The sequence below is a fragment of the Bos grunniens genome, chromosome 28 (assembly GCF_055505025.1).
Source record: "Bos grunniens cultivar Pamir isolate PY7600 chromosome 28, Bosgru_T2T1.0, whole genome shotgun sequence".
In the NCBI taxonomy this organism is placed as follows: domain Eukaryota; kingdom Metazoa; phylum Chordata; class Mammalia; order Artiodactyla; family Bovidae; genus Bos; species Bos grunniens.
In genome coordinates, this window is record NC_141192.1 from 35,756,160 (window position 1) to 35,778,124 (window position 21,965).

Below are 21,965 nucleotides of genomic sequence, written 5' to 3' on the forward strand. Positions count from 1 at the left end.
GCCTGAGAAAACTCAAGGCTGCCAAAAAAATTTATTATTTGTTCCAGCCAACACCTGAGGATGCTAGAGTCTGTCTCCCAGGCTCTGTAGGAGGTAGAATCCTAATGTCAATACTTGCCAGCTAGCAGACACAGCTGGCCCATCACGTTTACACTGACCAGCCTTTTATAATTTTTCTCTTCCCTGAGCCCTGATCATCCCCTCCTCCTCCCATCATCTCTGTACAAGTCCAAGTTAAGTTCAGCTCACACTAGATTTTCCTCCCTACAGTGACAGTTATCACTGATTAAATCTGTTCTTGCCACTTTGACCTGTGCCTGGCTCTATTTGACAATATTTTCCAGCTTGGAGGGCAGGGTGGAGGTGTGAGTTTCCTCACTTTGCTGGAGGCAAGGAGACTCAAGGAAGAGATGGACACATAAATGAAATTGTGGGGGCTGGACAGGTAGTCCTTTGACTTTAATCTAGCATTCTCTCCTCTCTTGACACCTGACAGATATCCACACTCAACAGATATGTCAGATCTCAGGACATCCCAGTAAAATTCCCTGCATCAAAGGGACATATTTACTCAAGATTCATATTTAGAGTTTTTCTATTCATGTATCTCTGACTCCACATGCAATACAGGGGTGAGAAAACAGCATGCTCATGTTTCCAAGATGTGCTCCCAGATTAATATTAAGCATGGTGAAAAATCTGTTTCTTCGTCATTTGCCTAACTGTACTGCTATTTTTTTCTCTTTGACTTTCGAAGTTAAATGTCCGGTTAATTGGTGAATGTCATCTTTTGAGAACAAATGCTTGTTTATGACCCTATAAGAAAACTGTCTCTCCTTAACGAGGGATTTGCAGCAGATTACAATCCTCTTCCAATTATATGTATGGATGAGGAAAATTCCAGCGAGTAATCATTGAAATGTGGGTCTATGAAGGATTATAAAATATACAGTGTTTGGTGACTATACTGTTTTATTTCTCCATTATAGTCAATTCCTTTATCTTTTATTCTCAAATTTGAATAACGGCTCCCACCTATTGTCAGTTTGCATAAAATTCTTTTATTAAAAAAAAGGATTAAAAAAAAAGTCATGTAAAAGATTTATAAAGAAGTCATCTAAAAAAGATAACATTCTGACACAGGAAAGTGTGTTTAATTTGCCAATGATCACAGTGTACAGTGTCTCACTTAGGCTGACAGAGGACAGTGACTTTACCTGAGACAGCTTCATCTGCATGTGGGCAAATACATGAAGAAAACCCACCACAGCATCCCAGAGCCTGCTGTGAGCCAAACTCTGCTGGTTGCCAGTGCAAGGACCCTGGGCCAGAAACAGACAAACAACAGTCATTCCTGATAAATTAACTGCCAAATTAAACTTTACAATAATAGATTTTACTTTAGCAACAAGTGACTGGAAGAGAGGACTGCATTGAAGATACTGACAAGATGTCAAAATGGAAGCTTCACTTAAGGACCTAGAGCTGAGGATAAAAGATATAACTGAGCCAGGACCCTATGCTGCTGCTGCTGCTGCTAAATTGCTTCAGTCGTGTCCGACTCTGTGCAACCCCATAGACAGCAGCCCACCAGGCTCCCCCGTTCCTGGGATTCTCCAGGCAAGAGTACTGGAGTGGGTTGCCATTTCCTTCTTCAATGTATGACAGTGAAAAGTGAAAGTGAAGTCGCTCAGTCGTGTCCGACTCTTAGCGACCCCATGGACTGCAGCCTTCCAGGCTCCTCTGCCCATGGGATTTTCCACGCAACAGTACTAGAGTAGGTTGCCATTGCCTTCTCCGAGGACCCTATGGGGCCCTCCCAAAACAGACCTCCACTCAAGTCCTCGGCCTTCCTTTTATCTGTAGGAAAACTTTAGTCAAACAATAAATTTAATCAAAGAAGGGGAAAAATGCAGAAGGAAAGGAAAACAGGCAAGACAAAATAATAATACTTTAGCCATTAAACAAAGTCAAAGACCTTTAGTTCCTTCTCAAGGTCAACAGATAATATTCTGAGCCATGTCCTCTGAGCTGTTTGGCAGAGACTGAAACTCCTACCAGGTGGGTGAAGTTAACTATATACTGCCCACCAACATGTAGACCCAGACAGGTTGATGATGTTGACTCCCAGTGACCTCACCACTAGCCAATCAGAGGAACGTCCATGAGCTGATCACACACTCCACAAGCCCCCTCTCATAACCTGTCCGTGAGTTGATCACACACCCCACAAGTCCCCTCTCTCAACTTGTCCATGAGCTGATCACACACCCCACAAGACCCCTCCCTCATCCTGTCTTTCTAAAGCTTTACCAGCAAGCCTTCAGGGACTTCAGGCCTTTTAAGTTCTAGCTGTCGTGGACTCCTTATTTGGTGCCTGCAATAAATGCTGCACTCTCCTTCACCAGCACCAGGTGTCAGCAGATTGGCTTTATTGCACACAGACAACCAGACCCTAATTTGGTTCAGTAACAAAGACAGTAAGTGCCAAGCATCTTCATATTTCAAAAGTAAGGTGCTAGATTCAGTACCTGTGAAAGGAAACTAAATAGATCTTTCTAGCCTTAAGACATAAAGGTGTTGAAGTTGAAAAGGGACAGACTTTGCAAAGTGCTCTCCAACCTCCACCCCCGCACGGTGGGTGAGGACCGGGCTACCCCTGCCTTCCTTTACATGGGGAGAGAGAGGAGGCCTCAAGAGAGCCATCAGGAGTGCGTGACTTCTGTCTTCTGAAGTTGGGCAGCTTTTTGACATAAGAGAAGCCATTTTGGCCTGAGCCATTTTTGTGATCTCAGCCTGGTCACAGTGCTTGCCCTTGGATAGATCTCAGTAATCAATGATCTTAGGGAAACAAAGGAACTGAGGAAGAGAGAAAGGGCAGTCAAACAATAGTGCAGTGAAAACAGAGTTTTAGTTCCTCCTCAAAGGAGGTACATAATCTGATACAGTCCTTGAGTTTTGCAGGAGCTAAGGCCCTCACCCAGGTGGGGGACAGAATGATGACATCCCTCCTGACTCCAGTCAACTAAACTTGGACTCTGTCAACCCCTGTCCGAATTCTTCACTGCTGAAGCCTCTTCATGAATATGCATGTACCCTTAGCTTAAAACTTTCCCAATTTTGCTGTTTGGAGAGACACTACTTTGGGAAAGAACCCTAGTGTTCTCCTTACTTGCTGCAAGTAATAATAAGTCCTTCCTTCCCCCAATCTTTGGTTGTATCTATTGGCTCAACATCCATCAAGAGAAGAACCTAGTTTTTGGGTAAGAGCCTGGTATTAGAAAGTGTAAAAGATGGAAAGTAACAAAAAATTGATTTCTTAAGTGGGAGCTATTCTGTCCAAAAGGACTTTGAAATATTGCCAAGCAAACTGTCTCAAAGGGTAATGTGATTTTCAGAGGTGGATGGGGGCCACCAGATGCACAAAGATTGTGGAGTAATTTGAAACTAGAAAGGAAAAGACACCTTTCCAGGCACTGGAAGCAGTAGGAGAGCCAAGCCCCCTCATCAGAGGAAGAATATAATACGCCACCCGGGTGGCCAGGCCACAGTGCAGTCCTGAATTCCACGTGCCTAGAGGAAAACCTCCCTCTCCTTACTCTTCCTCTTCACAGCTCCAACCCCGAGGAGGCCTAGGCTGGCTCACGGGGGGCAGAGGAGGAACAGACACCCCTTGGAGAGAAGGCAGAGAAGCCCAGAGCCTACTCCTTGCCCTCCACCCTCAGCCCACAAGGCCTTTTCAGCATAAAATCAGGCATGAGGGGCAGTGTTTCTTTGAGGGGGAGTTTTAAATTGGGTAAGAGTTAAGTGATAGTGTCACCATACAATGACTGAAGTGAGACAATTCTTGTGACAAAGTGACTGAAGGAATTTTATTTATCTGAGAGTGGCTGGTGCACAAGATCCATTCAAAGAGGGGTAAAGAAATGGGCTACAGAGCAAGTTTGAAGAGACGGGGGGAGAAGGGATCACTTCACTTAGAGGTTAACACGTTCAGTGTACCTGGCCAAACTGGTTTTACAGTGTACATCAGTCCTGTCTGGCTTCTGCGTCAAAGCAACAGATTCTCAGGATTTCACTGTGGTCCCTTGTTGGCAATGTGCCCTGTGCGCTTGCTGTAGAGAAGAAGCCAGTTCTGACTCCATGTTGGAACTGTTTCTTTCACTTGCTTTTTGTTGCTTTTGTTATTACTATCATGCATAATGGCCTGCCTTAAAGGACCCTGACCCTCTGCTGCTGCTGCTGCTGCTGCGTCGCTTCAGTCGTGTCCGACTCTGTGCCACCCCAGAGACGGCAGCCCACCAGGCTCCCCTGTCCCTGGGATTCTCTAGGCAAGAACACTGGAGTGGGTTGCCATTTCCTTCTCCAATGCATGAAAGTGAAAAGTGAAAGTGAAATCGCTCAGTCGTGTCTGACTCTTAGCGACCCCATGGACTGCAGCCTACCAGGCTCCTCCGCCCAATGGGATTTTCCAGCCAAGAGGACTGGAGTGGGGTGCCATTGCCTTCTTCTGACCCTCTGCCTGACTGTAAAGTAAAATGCCTTTGTTCAACTCAAAAAGAGATAGCGTGACACCACCTACCTCTGAATGGAAGAGATTAGCACATCCCTTTCAAAGGCTGAACCTTCCTGGAGATGTTGCCCAAGACTGAAGACCCTTTTACTTTCCTTCCTCACTGCCTCTCCCTCTCTATTCTGCCTTTTGACTTTAGTTCCTCATTGTTTCTTTCTCTCTTTCTGATTCTATAAAAGAACCTGTCATCCTGACCACAATAAGATGGTTACTTTGAGAAATTAGTCTGACATCTTCTCAGTCAGCTGGCTTTCCTGAAGGAGGAAACAGAACAGGCTGTATCTTGAAAGCAGGACTCCATCTTGGGCCGGACTGTGGACTTTGAGCTATATGCCCAGTATCTATGGAAATGACATACCAATGGAAAACCAGACCCCCTCATTTATTCAATGCCTGTAACATAAAATCCTTGCTACTATTATACAGAGAATGGATCAACAACAAGGTCCCACTATATATAGCACAGGACACTATGTTCAATATACTGTATTAAATCATAATGGAAAAGAATATGAAAGAGTGTGTGTGTGTGTGTGTGTATATATATGCATGTACGTATATATCTATATGTAAATATATACATATATGTACATATATACATAAATACACACGTGCATATATACATATATACAGGTATACGCATATACACACGCACACATGTACATATACATATGCACACGTGTACATATATACATACATACATATGTACATATATACACATGCACATATATGCATATATATACATATTATATATATATATACACAAAATGCTGAAGAAGCTTAAGTTGAAGTTGAATGGTTCTATGCAGACCTACAAAAGCTTCTAGAACTAACACCCAAAAAAGATGTCCTTTTCATTATAGGGGACTGGAATGAAAAAATAGAAACTCCATAAACACCTGGAGTAACAGGCAAATTTGCCCTTGGAGTACAGAATGAAGTAGGGCAAAACACAAGAGTTTTGCCAAGAGAACGCACTGGTCATAGCAAACACCTCTTCCAACAACACAAGAGAAGACTCTACACATGGACATCACCAGATGGTCAATACCAAAGTCAGACTGATCTTATTCTTCACAGCCAAAGATGGAGAAGCTATAGAGAGTCAGCAAAAACCAGACCGGGAGCTGACTATGGCTCAGATCATGAACTCCTTAGTGCCAAATTCAGACTTAAATTGAAGAAAGTAGGGAAAACCACTAGACCATTCAGGTATGACCTAAATCAAATCCCTTATGATTATACATTGAATGTGACAAATAGATTCAAGGGGTTAGATCTGATAGACAGAGTGCCTGAAAAATTATGGATGGAGTTTTGTGACATTGTACCAGGAGGCAGTGATCAAAACCATACCCAAGAAAAAGAAATGCAAAAAGGCAAAATGGTTGTTGACAAGGCCTTACAAATAGCTGAGAAAAGAAGAGAAGCTAAAGGCAAAGGAAAAAAAGAAAGACATACCCATTTGAATTCAGAGTTCCAAAGAATAGCAAGGAGAGATAAGAAAGCCTTCCTCAGTGATCAGTGCAAAGAAATAGAGGGAAAAAAATAGAATGGGAAGACTAGAGATCTCTTCAAGAAAATTAGAGATACCAAGGGAATATTTCATGCAAAGATGGGCACAATAAATGACAGAAATGGTATGGACCAAACAGAAGCAGAAAATATTAAGAATAGGGGGCAATAATACACAGAACTATACAAAAAGGATCTTCATGACACAGATTATCATGATGGTGTGATCACTCACCTAGAGCCAGACATCCTGGAATGCGAAGTCAACTGGGCCTTAGGAAGCATCACTATGAACAAAGCTAGTGGAGGTGATGGAATTCCAGCTGAGCTAAATCCTAAAAAATGATGCTGTGAAAGTGCTGCACTCAATATGTCAGCAAATTTGGAAAACTTAGCAGTGACTGCAGGACTGGAAAAGTCCAGTTTTCATTTGAATCCCAAAGAAAGGCAATGCTAAAGAATGCCCAGTTGCACTCATCTCACACGCTGCAAAGCAGCCAGGCTTCAACAGTACGTGAACTGTGAATTTCCAGATGCTCATCCTGTATTATGAAAAGGCAGAGGAACCAAAGATCAAATTGCCAATATCTGCTGGATCATCAAAAAAGCAAAAGAGTTCCAGAAAAACATCTCTTTCTGCTTTATTGACTATGCCAAAGCCTTTGACTGTGTGGATCACAATAAACTGTGGAAAATGCTGAAAGAGATGGGAATACCAGACCACCTGACCCACCTCTTGTGAAACCTGTATGCAGGTCAGGAAGCAACAGTTAGAACTGGACACGGAACATCAGACTTGTTCCAAATTGGGAAAGGAGTATGTCACCCTGCTTATTTAACTTATATGCAGAGTCCATCACGAGAAATGTTGGGCTGGAAGAAGCACAAGCTGGAATCAAGATTGCTGGGAGAAATATCAATAACCTCAGATATGTAGATGACACCACCCTTATGGCAGAAAGTGAAGAGGAACTAAAAAGCCTGTTGATGAAAGTGAAAGAGGAGAATGAAAAAGTTGGCTTAAAGCTCAACATTTAGAAAACGAAGATCATGGCATCTGGTCCCATCACTTGATGAGAAATAGATGGGGAAACAGTGGAAACAGTGTCAGACTTTATTTTCTGGGGCCCCAAAATCACTGCAGATGGTGATTGCAGCCATGAAATTAAAAGATGCTTACTCCTTGGAAGGAAAGTTATGACCAACCTAGATAGCATATTCAAAAGCAGAGACATTACTTTGCCAACAAAGGTCTGTCTAGTGAAGGCTCTGGTGGTATTTATGTTTTAGTTCTTTTAAGAAGCCATTTGCTGTTTCTATAAAATTCACTTGCTTGTGAATGTCAATCAATAAGATCAATCAATCTTATTATTTAATCAGGACAGTTCACACCAAACGTGGTATTGCTCTCTTTCTAGACACTGATGAGAATATTAAGGCAGTAATGGAAGCCAAGGAGATCAGGAAATAGGTACATGAATGGTCTGGACTGGATTTAAAACTTCACTTGTGTTTGAATAAAGAAAAGTTATAAGAATTATCAAGTGTGGCTTTCCCATTTTGAAATGCTAAAATAAGAATCCTCTTCCCTGCCCAAGGAGAAAAGAGAAAAAGTGAGATCCTTCCAAGGTATGAATACAGAGGAGAGAGTGAACCTAGGGGAGGTAAGGAGCAGCCATGCTTCCATCTTTCCTCCGCACCACTCAGCCCTGGTGGCTTCACTCGGCCATGAAGAGTTCTCTCATTCAGTCATTCTACAGATACCTGCAAGTATGCCAGGCTTTGGAGACACAATCTGTTATTTTTACTTAACCTTTTCCCCCTTAAGACTATGTTTTGTCTGACAAAAGAAACTGTAAGTTTCTTCCTCCTATTTTATTTTTGTACATGACACTTCAATCACAGTGATGGAGTCAGAGTAATATTAGCCATGGACACAAGTCTTCTAGAAAATGGCAAAGTTTTGCTTGCTGAAGAAAGAAGAATTTTATAAACTCTTTTAAGAATCTGTAGATCAAAACTAGAAGTCTACCCCAAGAAGAATATAAAGCAAATCAATGTAAAAAATGTATATTATTCATGGGACTTGAAAATTTTACCTATAATTATCACATTGTATTGCCATTTAATATATTTACATATACACACATATATGTACACACACACATACTGTGTGGACAAAGAATGCAGCCTGCCATTTAATTAAACAAAGGATGCTGTTGCCATCAGCCCAGCAACCACTGCAGCCACCCAAACAGTGTACCTGAGGGGATTCAGGATGGAGAAAAGCAGGATCCAGGCCCTGAGAGTTAAGGTGCATATCAAAGGAATGATTTCAGGGAGCCCAGACTCTTGCATCTTCCCATATATAGAAACGCACAAAATTCACTAACTTCAGATGTCTGGTTTTCTTTAATTGTAATCTTTTGATGTTCTGACTACTTTATTTATTTATTGCAAAAACCTGCATATTCTGGCTCCTCCCTTACCTTTTAGAACAGTTGCCCAGAGCTGAGAGGCTGCTCCTGGGATTAAGTCCTAAGTAAGTCCACCAAATAAAAACACAACTTCCAACTTTTAGATGGTGCAATATTTTTTTTTTTTTCAGTTGACAACACACACACACATTACAGTGAAGTTTTTAAATGCTTTTTTCCTTTTTGTAAGGTTTCTAAAAAACTCCCTCCTCATTTTCACAAGAATACTATAAAAAGTGGCTTAAAGTTCTGCCCTTTCTCCTTCACTTCTCTCTCCTTCTTCATCGATATTTATTGAGTGCTTAATATATACACTAGGTATTGGAGATACGACACATTCAACCTCATGGTTCATGCCTTGGTATCTCATGATATCTCAATCCTAAAAGTGGTAAGGCAAGTTCATTCCATATAACTTCACATCTGATTTTAAATGACCCATTGGCTAAGATTCTACAGAAGGCGTCATTAGAAAATGTGGATAAGAGCAGGAAAATAGGCATGCTGCATTTTTTTTCCAAGGAATTTAATGCTAACCAGTTGACTCTTTTTTCTCATTCTTTTTCAAATAACAGAAATGTTTAAAAGTTTACCTGAATATACTCTGTAAGAGTGTTAAAGACTTGTTTTGCCACTTGAATAGCTTTGGAGAAATTCCTTTGTCCTTGTTCATCAATGACATCTTTTCCAGAGTAATACCAATAGAAATCACTAATTGATTCCTGAAAAAAAAGAGATGATAGGATTTAGGATTAAGGAATATTCTGAAGCTATCAAAGACCTGTCCAGTTTTGGACTCTTTAAAGGAAATCATTTTAAATAACAGATTGGAAGCAAACAAAAATATCTGTGAAATAAACACTATTTTCAATGATTTTCCTAAACATAAAATATGGCAAATCCTCCCTAGATATAAATAACATCTGGAGAGAAAATAAGCAGAAAACTTAGCTTTAAAAATGACTTTTTGTCTCTGATGACCTTGAAATTCACAAACATAAGGATTCATAACACTAACGCATATTTATCCATAGAGTATTTAAATATTACTATGTGAACACAGAAATTAGACAAATCATAGAATATAAACATCTAGTCTACTTTTTCTCCAGTAAAGCCAGTAACATTTCTTTAATGAGAATTTCAGAATGTTCCTGACTTGTATAAAGGCCCTGGAAGAAACTGGCTGGATTCCTTATAAATACTGACAACAATTGTAAATAAACATCTAAATATGATCGATCTGTCCAAACAGGATGTTTTCAACAATGGCTCACATTTTAAAGGAATTTTAGTTGCCTAAATGAATAATATAATTTGGGCTACCATGTAAACCACATTCAGGTTTTGAGATATGATTTTGAAAGTTACAGATACATTTCAGCAAAGCTTCTTGATATATTTGCTTCAGAACTAGCCTTTTTCTCCATTAGTTTTAGGTAAGAGTGTTGTGCTTTTACATATTCAAAGATTAAGCAAGAAACAGAGAGTTTGTGATTTTAAATGTGCTACACCTGATTTCCTTCTAAATAAAATGAAAAATAAAAGTATAACATTTCATTAAGAGACCTACACCTTCAGATTCAGTTCTAGTAACATGGAGAACATTACTAGAGTATTGAAGATATTTTTAAGTGATGGAGTGTTAGGCTGAATTTTTTCATCAGACATTTGGAGAGCTGAAAAGAATTGACCTTAGTCTCTTATATTTAAGCGTATGTTAGGTAGTTTGAAAGCCTTTCTTTCCCATTTTTAGTAATGTTTCAAATATTCTTCTGCCATTTATTTATCAACCACAGAGGAAGGAAAAGAACATGTTCATGCTTTACAAATTGAAAAGGAATTTAAAATGCCATCAAGCTAAAAACTGCAGGGAAAAAAAATATTCCCACTTATAGAAAGAGCCAGAATCAAAGGCAAAGACAATAGTGGCGGTTTTAGTCTAATATTTGGGGAAAGACTGTGATCAAAGAAAAATACCTCAATAAGTTTTGACCTCATAAGTCAAAACACATTATACCATGTCAGTTTCACAACTGCCATAACATGACAACTAGCCAACATTTTAATTTGCTACTAATATAAAGCTACATACCTGAACTCTCAGAAGGTAGTCTACAGTAGAGATGATTATGTTGACAGTTGTATTATTGCCAGTCTGAGTTCTCAGATAATTTTGAAAATCTACATAAGATCAAAAGATGTTATTAAAGTGCATTCAAAAATTTAAAATGAATTCTTTGAACAATTCTAAGAGCAAATGGTGTCTACACCAAAATCACTGCAGCTTCTGTAGTGTTATATCTGATAGTTTGAACACTGAATAATTTATATTTTCCATAAAAAGTGAGCACCTCAAAAACAAACCTAGGTGCTTCACATAATATCAATATTTAAATTTCACCTAAGAGGTTTGTTAACACCTGTGTCCTGATTCCTCGCTCTAGAGCTCTGGGCATGTGAATGACTGAAAAGGACTTCCATCCTGTAGGATGGAGTAATTAAATGATTTATTCCATAATCTCTTGTTAAGAAAAAAAAAATCAAGATAAAGCTGCTGCCTTCACAGATGCACAAGCCTGATACATATGATCCATAAACAACGGATGGAAATACATCATGGCAAGTTACATAGTGAAGTAGATTCCCCCAGTTAAAGAGAAGAGGTAAAAAAAGAAATAAACCTACATATGTCTCCATAGCTATTTATTGTATTTAATCTACATCTTTCTTCACAATCTGAATCCTTCTATCAGCTGTCTTCTCCAGCATGAGAACTAATAAGAGTTATAAAATTCATGTTTTGAAAGTCTAAATTGTGAACAAAATTTCTTGAGATTTTCTTTATATCAAATATGCACATTACATTTTTAAAACCTAAAGATTGTCTTCAAGCAAGTCAATTTTAATTAAAAAATAGCACATATGTGTAAAATGTACAAACCAATGCTATTCTAGAGCTTTGCTTTTCAAATTATTGATTGTACGCATATGCCATTCATATGGGCTTCCCTGGTGACTCAGATGGTAAAGAATCTGCCTGCAATGCCATTCAAGTAATAGTGTATTAATTATTCCTTTAGAAAATTCAGCATTACTGTAATTTTATCAGTAAAAAAAAATCTCTCTTTAGAATATCAATACCTTAAAAGGATTTATTTAGAGGGGGAAAAAAAGAATTAAGTGAAATCACTAGCAAAAGACTTTGAAAGACTCAGTGACATAGAAAAACCCCAGGGCCAATGCTCAAATTTCAAGAACCGTTTCTCGACCTAGGAGAAGCAGAATAATTAGAACTAAGAGGCTCCTGTTATTACTGGCTTCAAAATGCTTATTGCTGGGTACCATGAACGGTCTGGGGTCTCACAAACCTGAGTTGTGTCCCTCACAAAGCAGTTGCAAGAAGCGGAAGAGGTCACAGGTGAATTCGTCATCCTGCAGAACCTTTTCTCCTGCAGGAAGTCCAGAGGGACCCGATGTTATCAACCACTTTAGCCTCAACCTCCCTTTGTATCCCCACCTCCATCAAACTTGCATGTTCATCTAGCATCATCTGAACCAAAAACAGTCACAAATCATAGCCACTTTTCTATCTGAAGCTCTTAAGATCATGCGCTTGACAGATAGATGCACTTTTTCTTGGTAAGAAAAGAACATTTGACTCTTAAAAACTCAGATCTCTCTCTGTTAAAATTAGCAGCATGGGTTTGGCAACATTTTAGAAACAACCTGAAGAGGTTTAGAGATTTGAACTTTTCCCCCCTTTCTATCTTTCTTTTTGTGTAGGATCTCTGCATCTCTTACAAATGTGAAAGTTAAATCTGCTTTGTTCCTAGAGTCTAACCAAATGTTTCAATACAGAGGCATTCGGTATATATATAAAACAGGGCTAAAAGTTTCTGGTATTCACATATTAATTAAAGGATTTCTGTGAAAATTCTAAATGACCAGAAAATGTTTCTTAACTCATTTCAATGAATTCTCTCATGAGCTTGTCCAAATAGAGCGCTCATTGGTTGTAGCATTCCACCAGAAGAGGAAGAACTGGCAAGCAGACCTAACTCCAAATATCAAACCAAAAGAAAGACTTTGCTGACTCCTGCTAAGAGAACTAAACCTAACAAAGCAATGTGCAAAGGAGGACATCTCAGAGCCATTGGAGGTGTTCTGCATCATTCAACACTAACTATACGTGTGGGGGGTGGCCAGCATGAAGCCTTAGGAAAGGGTTCAGATATTTCACCTCTATTTCAATTTAAATGTACCTTGATCACAAGTTACTCTGAAAGCAAAAACACAGAGAAGGAAACAAACAAAAAACCAGCACCACACAAATGAAAGTTGAATTTAAAAGCATAGAGTGTCCATGAAAAAAACACTGTCAACATTATGAGTGTATGCTCTGGAATCTCAATTTGTTTAGAAAGCAAAATGACAAAAAACAAAAATGTTGTTTGGCAAGTGAATGAATATACTCATGTATTTAAAAAAATAATAATAACTTTTCAGACTGGAAATACTTTGGGCTAGGAAAGAAAACTATGCAATGATCATGTGTTTACTGGAACTGAAATTATGAATGATCATAATGATAGAGAGATGATGGACTTACCAGTCTGCAGTCTGTGACTTTCAAAGTGAGAGGCTTCATATAAATGGGAGGGTTAGGAAGCAAAACCATTTTGAAAACTAATATAAACATTAAAAAAAGTACATAAAATCACTGTACTGGTTTCCCTATGAGCCTGCAAGATATGATATTTGGTGACCAAACTAAGGTCACCATGTCTATAAATGTGACATGGCAAATCTAAATGTTTAAATGTGTATTGTTTTGAATCTCAATACATGGCTGATAAGCCCATTTCTCAGTGTTTACATTCATGACAGGATAAGAAAAAAGGAACAGTCTAGACTAATAAACAAACTAAACTCTTCACTGATGACACTTTGTATCATTTCATGAAGATACTTTAAAATGATATTTAAATTAAAATATTATGAGTTAGTTACATAGACTTATTGACTTTTTCCTTGTTGAACCCATCTAAAATGTTTTGTTTTTTCGATTTTCAGAAAATTGAATCAATAAAACCAAGGACATACTATCAATCTTCATAACTTTTATGTGGAATAAGTAACCCCTGGTAGAAAGTATTCAGAAAAGTTAACACTGAAATAAATTAACATGTAGTCTACAAGTGTACCTAGAAATGCTCTGTACAATGCACATTAATTTATAACGTAACATTTTATTTTTTGTTGGCATGCACAGTATCTTTTAGACTGTACACGGAAACACACACAAGTGACTTCACTTACGGTGGACACGCTGCACACAGCAGAACAAGAGAGAGAAGGGAGGGGAAAGGGGGCAGGTCAAGCCTTCGTTCACCATCAGGCGGTACAGGTTATTGACTAGAGTACTGCTGCTTAATGAATACATTCCTATCTGATTAAAATGCTGCCATTGCCCATGCTGCCGGTAGGTGGTGCAGGAACAAAGACGGAGGATGGCTTTATGTCTGCAGAAGGTGCACGAGCACCAGTCTACTTTGGGATGTGCGCAAAAGAAATTCCATTGTAAGATGGAAACTAAGGTTAATAAGAAATAACGAAATGGAGTAAAATGTAGTTGAAAGTGCTCTTACATTTTAAATATCTTATTTGCAATAGCTGCATGATGGCCAAATGTAGCTATTGTGAAGGGCACTCCTTTGGTTTTGTTTTCAATTATAAAGGGCTTATCATTTCTAACACTTTAACAAAGGGGAAAGTTATTTCAATACTGTTGTGATGATGAGTTTGTTCCTTGCGCTTTAGGTTTCTCATCTATAAAATGAATGGAAAATGTATACTGTATACCTCACTGGCTCTACATAATCTATCTGACCCTTTTTTTTAATCAGTTGTGGAAAGGTTAATATTATTAGGAGCAGTGGCAATGACACTAAATAAAGATGGGAACAACATGCCTATGTGATAAATACAGTTATGTGAACTTAGGTGTTAAGAATGTTTATATTTTCAAAAAGTTGCCTGAATTTTAATGGACCAAATATTATAAAAAATATAAATTTTCACCTGAAAATAATATTAGGTAGACCTTATTTATTCAAGCTACCAATAAAAAGTAATTCCTCTTTTAGAGATACAATAAAATTAAAATACTTTAAAAAGCTTTTCTACTCCCAAATGGATTATCTAATTAAAAAAAAAGTACACAAAGTTTTGCTTAAGTTCAATTAAAACAAAGTTGTTTTTACTTAGACTGTCCATAGATATAGCTCAAAATTTGCAGACCTAGCTCCAGAAAGATTTGTTAATAATTAATTATCAATAACGGTTACTAAAATTAGTGAAATAAATAAAAAGATCACTAAATATATAAACAACTGCATAAGCATCAATAGACTCCAGAAGACTAAGATCTCCAGTGTTGTAGGGTCTTGCTATGTCAATATCTCTATAATGTGGAGATAAAAAAGTGAGTAGTATGAAACATGAGACTGGCTGCATTGAACAATTCCCTAAAATCTACTGTTAAGTGGATCTCCAGAGCCCCCATTGCCATGGAGGAAATAATTCTGATCACAGATCTTTAGAGAACTTAAATATTTACTTTGTATATGGAAAAACTGAAGGATAAAGGCTAAAAATACTTTTAAATAGTGAAAAGTTAGGTATTTAATTCCATGTATGTAGTTTTAGTATCATTGCTTAAATGATCTAAATATGGCTGCTTAAATAATATTACAACTCAACTAGTAAAGAATTAAAAATTTATGATTTATTCATTTGGTCATGTTTTGTGGCTTTGGGGATCTTAATTCTCCGACCAGGGATCGAACTCCTGCCCCCTGTAGTGGGAGCACAGAGTCCTAACTACTGGGTCACCAGGGAATTCCCCAAGAATAAAAAACTTGAAAATGGATTTATAGCTAGCATTTAGTGACTACAGTGTGCTAGGCATTGTGCTAGACATATTTTCTCATCATTTCATTCCATGTTTGCAATAATCCTAAAATGAGGTGATATGACCCCATTTTGTGGTTTGGGAAACAACTGAGAAATAAGTAACTTGACTACTGTCGTAGAGCTATTAACAGGCAAAAGACTTTAATTGAGTAAACTTCAAGAAACACTCATTATGTGTCCCCTGTGTGCTAGGCACTTTGTGAGATGCTGGGGATAAAAAAGACTAATGGACACAATTCCTAACCTCAAGAAGGTCACAGTCAGGCAACAAACAGGTAATTTCTACACTGTGGTCTCTCTAAATGCAGGGTGCCATCGTTCCTCCACTTCATAAAGTTCACATCAGTAATCAATCTTTGACTAACAATCATTTTGCTTATTGTTTATCTTCAATTGTGGACTCCTAACTTGTTTTCAATTTTAGAACCCAGGGAAAACCATATTTTAGACATGTGGCTTTGGAAAAATCAATTCACCTTTCTGACTCTTTTTACATCATTTTGATATGGGACTTAAAAATCTCCTGACTTCCATATTTCATAGGGCTGCTATGATAATCAAATTGGTTCAAACAAGTACAACTGCTTTGAAATATGCAAAGCACAATAGGAATCAATGTGAAGTTTTAATAGCATGAAGTAATTTTAAAAGCCCTAGATTTCTAAAATACAGAATTCCAATGGGTTGTGAATATAATAAATCAGTTATAATTTGATTAAATGTATTTATTTAAGGTAACAACCTAACACTATGTATAAAATGCATTCCTAGATAATAAAAATGATCACTGTATGAAATAAATTAGATAATAGATAATATGAATAATAGAATTAAAGGCTGCTGCTAAGTCACTTTAGTTGTATCCGACTCTGTGTGACCCCATAGACGGCAGCCCACCAGGCTCCCCCGTCCCTGGGATTCTCCAGGCAAGAACACTGGAGTGGGGTGCCATTTCCTTCTCCAATGGATGAAAGTGAAAAGTGAAAGTGAAGTTGCTCAGTCGTGTCCGACTCTTCGTGACCCCATGGACTGCAGCCTACCAGGCTCCTCTGCCCATGGGATTTTCCAGGCAAGAGTACTGGAGTGGGGTGCCATTGCCTTCTCTGAATTAAAGGCTAGCAGTGGAGAAAAAAATCTTTTGCTTTCAAACATGATTTCAGATTGTTTTTCTTGCAGCCTTTTCTCTTCATTTTTTTTCCTTTTTTTCTTTAACTGAAATATATATATATAGTCTATTTGGTATCTTAGCACTACTGAGAATGAGAAATCTGTGAATTTTAGTTAGTAGATTCTACTGGAAGCATTTTGAAGAGTGAATGTGGGAATTTGGATTCCAAGTGAATCAACACACAAAACATAATATCACAGAAGTGTTACTTATATAATGGCTCTCCAAGGTCTCAGAAAGAAAGTGCAAGTTCCCTGTCAGGGTAAAGACGGTCCTTTAGGGTCTCCCACAAGCTACCTTTCCATCCTCTAGTGAGTTCATTTCTTTTCAATCACACCAGGTTAGTTACCGTTCTCCCATATGTTTTGTACCTTAAACTTGGCATATGGGGATCTCTTTCACTGGGATGCTTTTCTTTGCCTTCTTATCTACCAGATAAACTTCTACTTCAGGCTGTGTGTTACACCTATGATGATATACTTCCCCCAGCCCTGGCAGCTAAGTATCAGCTCAGTTTTCTTTTAAACAGAGGGCATTGCTCTGAAGTTGCTTATTTCCAAGTGTAAATGGCAACCCACTCCAGTACTCTTGCCTAGAAAATCCCATGGATGGAGGAGCCTGGTCGGCTACAGTCCATGGGGTCGCAAAGAGTCGGACACGACTGAGCTACTTCTCTCTCTCTCTCTCTCTACACAATATTCTGGATTTCCTACATAAATCCAAGGTCTAGGACAGTATCTAGCACGTAATAGCCACTCAAATTTAAATGAGTGCTTCAAAGTTTAAAAACTGTACAAGGATGTTTAAAAAAATCTATTTAGTGCCATGAACCATAGGCTTTCCTTGAAGAGAATATTTACACAGGCATGGGAGAGTAATATAGTTAGGATCCAGATGGATACCAGGATCTACTGGATTCCATGTGGGAAAGTACCCTTGGGACAATCTGGGGTGGAAGATAGCCAATAAATAATTAAGCACTAAAAACACTAAAAAAAAATCAGGGTGGTCAATATTTAAAGATTTCTACAATTATCCTTTTGATTAATTAATTAAAAGGAAACCTTTTCACTCAACTTCACATAAACTTCATGAGGTCACTATAAATATATAGGCAAGAACCTCAATGCAACACATTACCAAATACAGGTGGAAATGGAAGAAGCTTAACTTGTATTAATGTTTTATATAACATTTTAGAAAATCAAACAATTTCTGAGGAATCAGATCAGCTTGCAAATTTTAACTTGTTTATAAAGTCAAGGATCCCTGCAAAATGATTAAAAATATAATGCAGTGTCTTTGATTATATTCCAAGAAGACGTTTGAAAGAAGAAAAATTGCACTTTCAAGCTCATCATGAATTTGTAATGAGGATAAATGTTACTGAGGAGAAACAAATCAAAAATCCAAGGATGGAATGAAATTTCAAAAATTCATAGAAGTTTTTGGTTTTGAACTTCATTTCATATAGTAAAATAAAAGACATAGGACTAAAAAATATACAGAGAAGACAACACTGAGCACATCACAAAATCTAAACACATCTGAAGAATTTGCTTTTTTTTTTTAACAAGGGGGAAGTCCATACTCTTGTATTGAGTGGGCCAAAAATTTCCTTCAGGTTTTTCTATAAGATGTTATGGAAAAACCAGGTAGGACTTTTTGCCAACCCAAGACAAATGAGGGAAATTTAATAAGGTGGGATAAGGATACATGGCAAACTTACATGACAATGACAGTATAGAAAAAGGAGTGTCAACAATTAGTCCGATAGCCTTACACAGCTGTCCTTCTGTAATTGTGGATACAGGGCTATGACCATGCTATGCCATTTTATATAAGGGACCTGAGCATCTGTGGACAGGAAGAGGGTCCTGGAACCAATCCCTCATGGATACTGAGGGACAGCTGTATACAAACCTCAAAGGAGCATATATTTCCTAATGTTATCTCAATCCAGATGGGGAATATCATGTGTAATCATAAAAAGCTTAAAAGTGGTATTAAAACGTTAACAGTGGATTCAAAAATTGGCAATAGATGGGTGCCTTTGAAGGGAGACATTAGGGGGCCAATAATTCTAACCTAAGCCAATGTGCTGGACACAAAATAAGTCCCTCAAGGACTACTAGAGACTGGAAGGAAAGGGAATTGCCTTATGGAATTGGCAAATTAAAGAGAAAAAGAATGCCTGCATTTTAGCCTTGATCCTGCCACATTGCTGTGTGACCCTGGACAAGCCGTAGAATCTCACTTTGCCTCACTCTATAGTATAAAACAGGGAAAACACCATGGGAAAGTCATGGGTATGAAAAAGTTCATGTATTTAAGTTCCGTATTTTCCATAGTGATATAATTTATGGTCATTTCATCATCAGGAACAGATTTATCTTAAAAAAGGCAATTGGTTAGGATTATTTTCTCAGTCCTGAGCTTATACTGCGTAAGCCTCAAGCTCTGAAGCCAATGAGATCACTAACGGATTCAGATTTTTCAGTCTTTTCTATATTTTCCAAGAGGGATGACCTAGGTTCTTTCTCCTATAAAGGGTACATACTTTTCTTAACAGTTGCAGAATCTTAAAAGAATGGCCACGTAACAAAAATTTTAAAAATATGCCAAAGATAGAGTCAGTATAGGTGTTCTCAATCCGGGAAATAGTATAGTAATCATTAGAGCCAATGAGTTGTCATTGCACAGTCTCCTAAGAGGTCTCTTGATGCAGGCAGCAGTGTGTATTGAGAAAGCACAGCTTAATCTCTGAAGCCGTGTTGACACACAATATACTGTTTAAGAAAATTTCATCCCTTCTTTATCACCATCATATGTCATGCCTTTTAAAGACTACATTGCAATATTAATGCCATCTTTGTTATTATGCTAGCCTGAAGAGTAAATACTTGCTACTGTTACTAGTGTTCTTTAAATTTGATCTCAAGAATGAAAGTTCATTTCATGTTAGGTTTTTAATATATGGTATTTTCAAAGGCATAGAGAAAAACTCTGTAAATCTCTTAATACTTGGAAGTGAACTGGCGGAGTCCAAGGGCTAAAAGGAGACTCTACCATCCACCACCCACCCTGGGTCAGCACTGACTTTCCCATGCACCATTTGGTGCAGCCATAAAGCCACAGTATGTCCAAAACAGAAACGCCACAGGGAAACTACTGCACACATTCACTCATTTACACAATAGCTGCAAACACTGGGTCCACCAGGACTTCTTTTAAATGAAAGAACAGAACCAAACAAATCCAAGACCATCGTTTAAATGCTTGTTGCCCCTTCATGTCTACTATGTTAATAACTACACATCCTCATAGGAAGAAAAAAAAAAAGGAAAGCTTGATACATAAGTTTTAAAAGTAAAAGGATGCATAATGATGAAAAGTAAATCATCTACTTGCTAAAATGGTCTAGAAAAGGAAAAATGCACAAAAACTGTCACTATCAAGACTGTACATCAAGCTAACAACAAATAAAGGAGCAAATGAAGAAAAGGCAGTTCATTTTTAATAATTACCACGCTCATGAGTGATGACTGAGGAAGGGAGAATATACATGGACAGTTGTTGAAAGGAAAGGAAATGGGGAAAAAGAAAAGAAGTTGAGACATTGTTTTTGTTTTGCTGTTTGTAAGGAAATAAAATATAAACGTGTTAATCAATTTGGGCAATAACTTTTGTGTGCATCTTTAAAAAGAATAAACTAACCAAACCAATCTCATATTGAGAGACAGGATTAATGCTTACATCAAGATGGCTGCTCTTATCAAGTTATTTCTGAATTGGGACTCACAAGTGTTATTCCAATTCATATCTGGTTGATAAAAGTCTAGGAGGCCAGGAAAATAAACCTGTGTGGTCACTATTTCTCTGTGGGAGCTGATGTAAAGAGTGACACAGAACGATGAATGGAATTATGTTCAGAGCCTCTGGTCCATTAGGTAAAAACTTCAGGGGAAAATAAAATTGATTTCTAATTCCAAAACAGGGAAGTCAGACTTTAGATAGAGAACTGACTCATTTTTAGGCACTTTACAGCTGGAAAAACCCTAGGACTTCTGTGAAACCTTAAAGGCAATGCAGTTAATGGGATGTGGGCTTTGTAGTGGCTCTGAATTCTCCAGACAGGTCCACTGGGCCAGGAGTTGTAACAGGTGACACAAATGTTAGTAATGAAGATATTTAGCTTGATGTTCCTTTTCAGAATATCTAAGTAAGTTCAGAATTCTGCTAGTGATTTTTCTTGAAGGTAGCTAACCCAATTAAATAACCAATAATAATCAAGTATTAACTTGATGTCTGAACTTCTACATTCAAATGCCAAGCAGAAAAGAAAATTACACAGGTGGTATAGAAGCAGCAGCATTAGAATATGGATAAATGATCATCTTTAAAATACAGGAAGAAAAATGCGACTAAATTATTTTTCCTGTTGTGAGAACAAAAATATACAGAGATAATTAGAAAGATTTGTTAATTCTAAACTATTTCAGAAAGGCAAGCAGACTACCAATGGCAGAGGGGAGAAAATTTATTTTTTTGCAATAAGCGTAGTTTTTTAGAAGACCCAATGTTCTAAAACTAATAATACATTGATAAGATGACAACTCCAAACCAGACAAAACAAACAAAAACAGATAAACACACAGGGCCTTACTCAAACTAAAATAACTTAAAAATCAAACACAAAAGAATAAAAACAAATCAAAACCAAAAATAGAGATGATACTTTTTTCTTAATAGATACCAAAATGAATGTGAAGCAACAATTATTTCTGCTTTAAATGCACAGTGTGCTAAATTTTCTAGTTTATACATCTATTTAAAGAGAGAAAAACTCTATTATGTGGGCTATTTTTATGCACACGTACATTAAATGATCAAAGTTATTTAAACACAAAAATTACTCTTTATTTTCTTAAACAATTTGTACTTGCAAACACATACGGATTTATCAAATAGAAGGATAACTGAGCTAAAAGGGAAGATTAGTAAGAATACTGATGGCCTGAAGGCTCTGAAAGCGTTACTATCCTAAGGAGATAGAATCTAGAAACCTGACATTTTGCTAAAATGGCCAAAGGAAGTCAAACATTTTCTAATTTGGCTCATCCATGCACTTTTTAATTTTAGATATAATTCTCTGATAAGGGTTCTTTATTTACTACCCAGCTAGGGGAAAGGTCACAGACAGTGGGTCTGGAATAAAAAGGAGTTAATTACCAACATGGAAGGTTAGGTTTGG

General features: G+C 37.7%; 1 protein-coding gene across 10 annotated transcripts in view; it reads right to left on the reverse strand.

Moving 5' to 3' along the window:
- Positions 1 to 21,965, reverse strand: part of RYR2 (ryanodine receptor 2) — an 820,811-nt gene that overhangs the window by 65,236 nt on the left and 733,610 nt on the right. For all 10 annotated transcript variants that reach the window (XM_086382784.1, XM_086382783.1, XM_086382782.1 and 7 more), the window contains 4 exons: positions 11,937 to 12,017; positions 10,661 to 10,749; positions 9,159 to 9,287; positions 1,218 to 1,322 (listed from right to left, as the gene is read on the reverse strand). In XM_086382784.1, the coding sequence (XP_086238910.1) occupies positions 1,218 to 1,322; positions 9,159 to 9,287; positions 10,661 to 10,749; positions 11,937 to 12,017 (404 nt within the window). The remainder of the gene's footprint in view (positions 1 to 1,217; positions 1,323 to 9,158; positions 9,288 to 10,660; positions 10,750 to 11,936; positions 12,018 to 21,965) is intronic.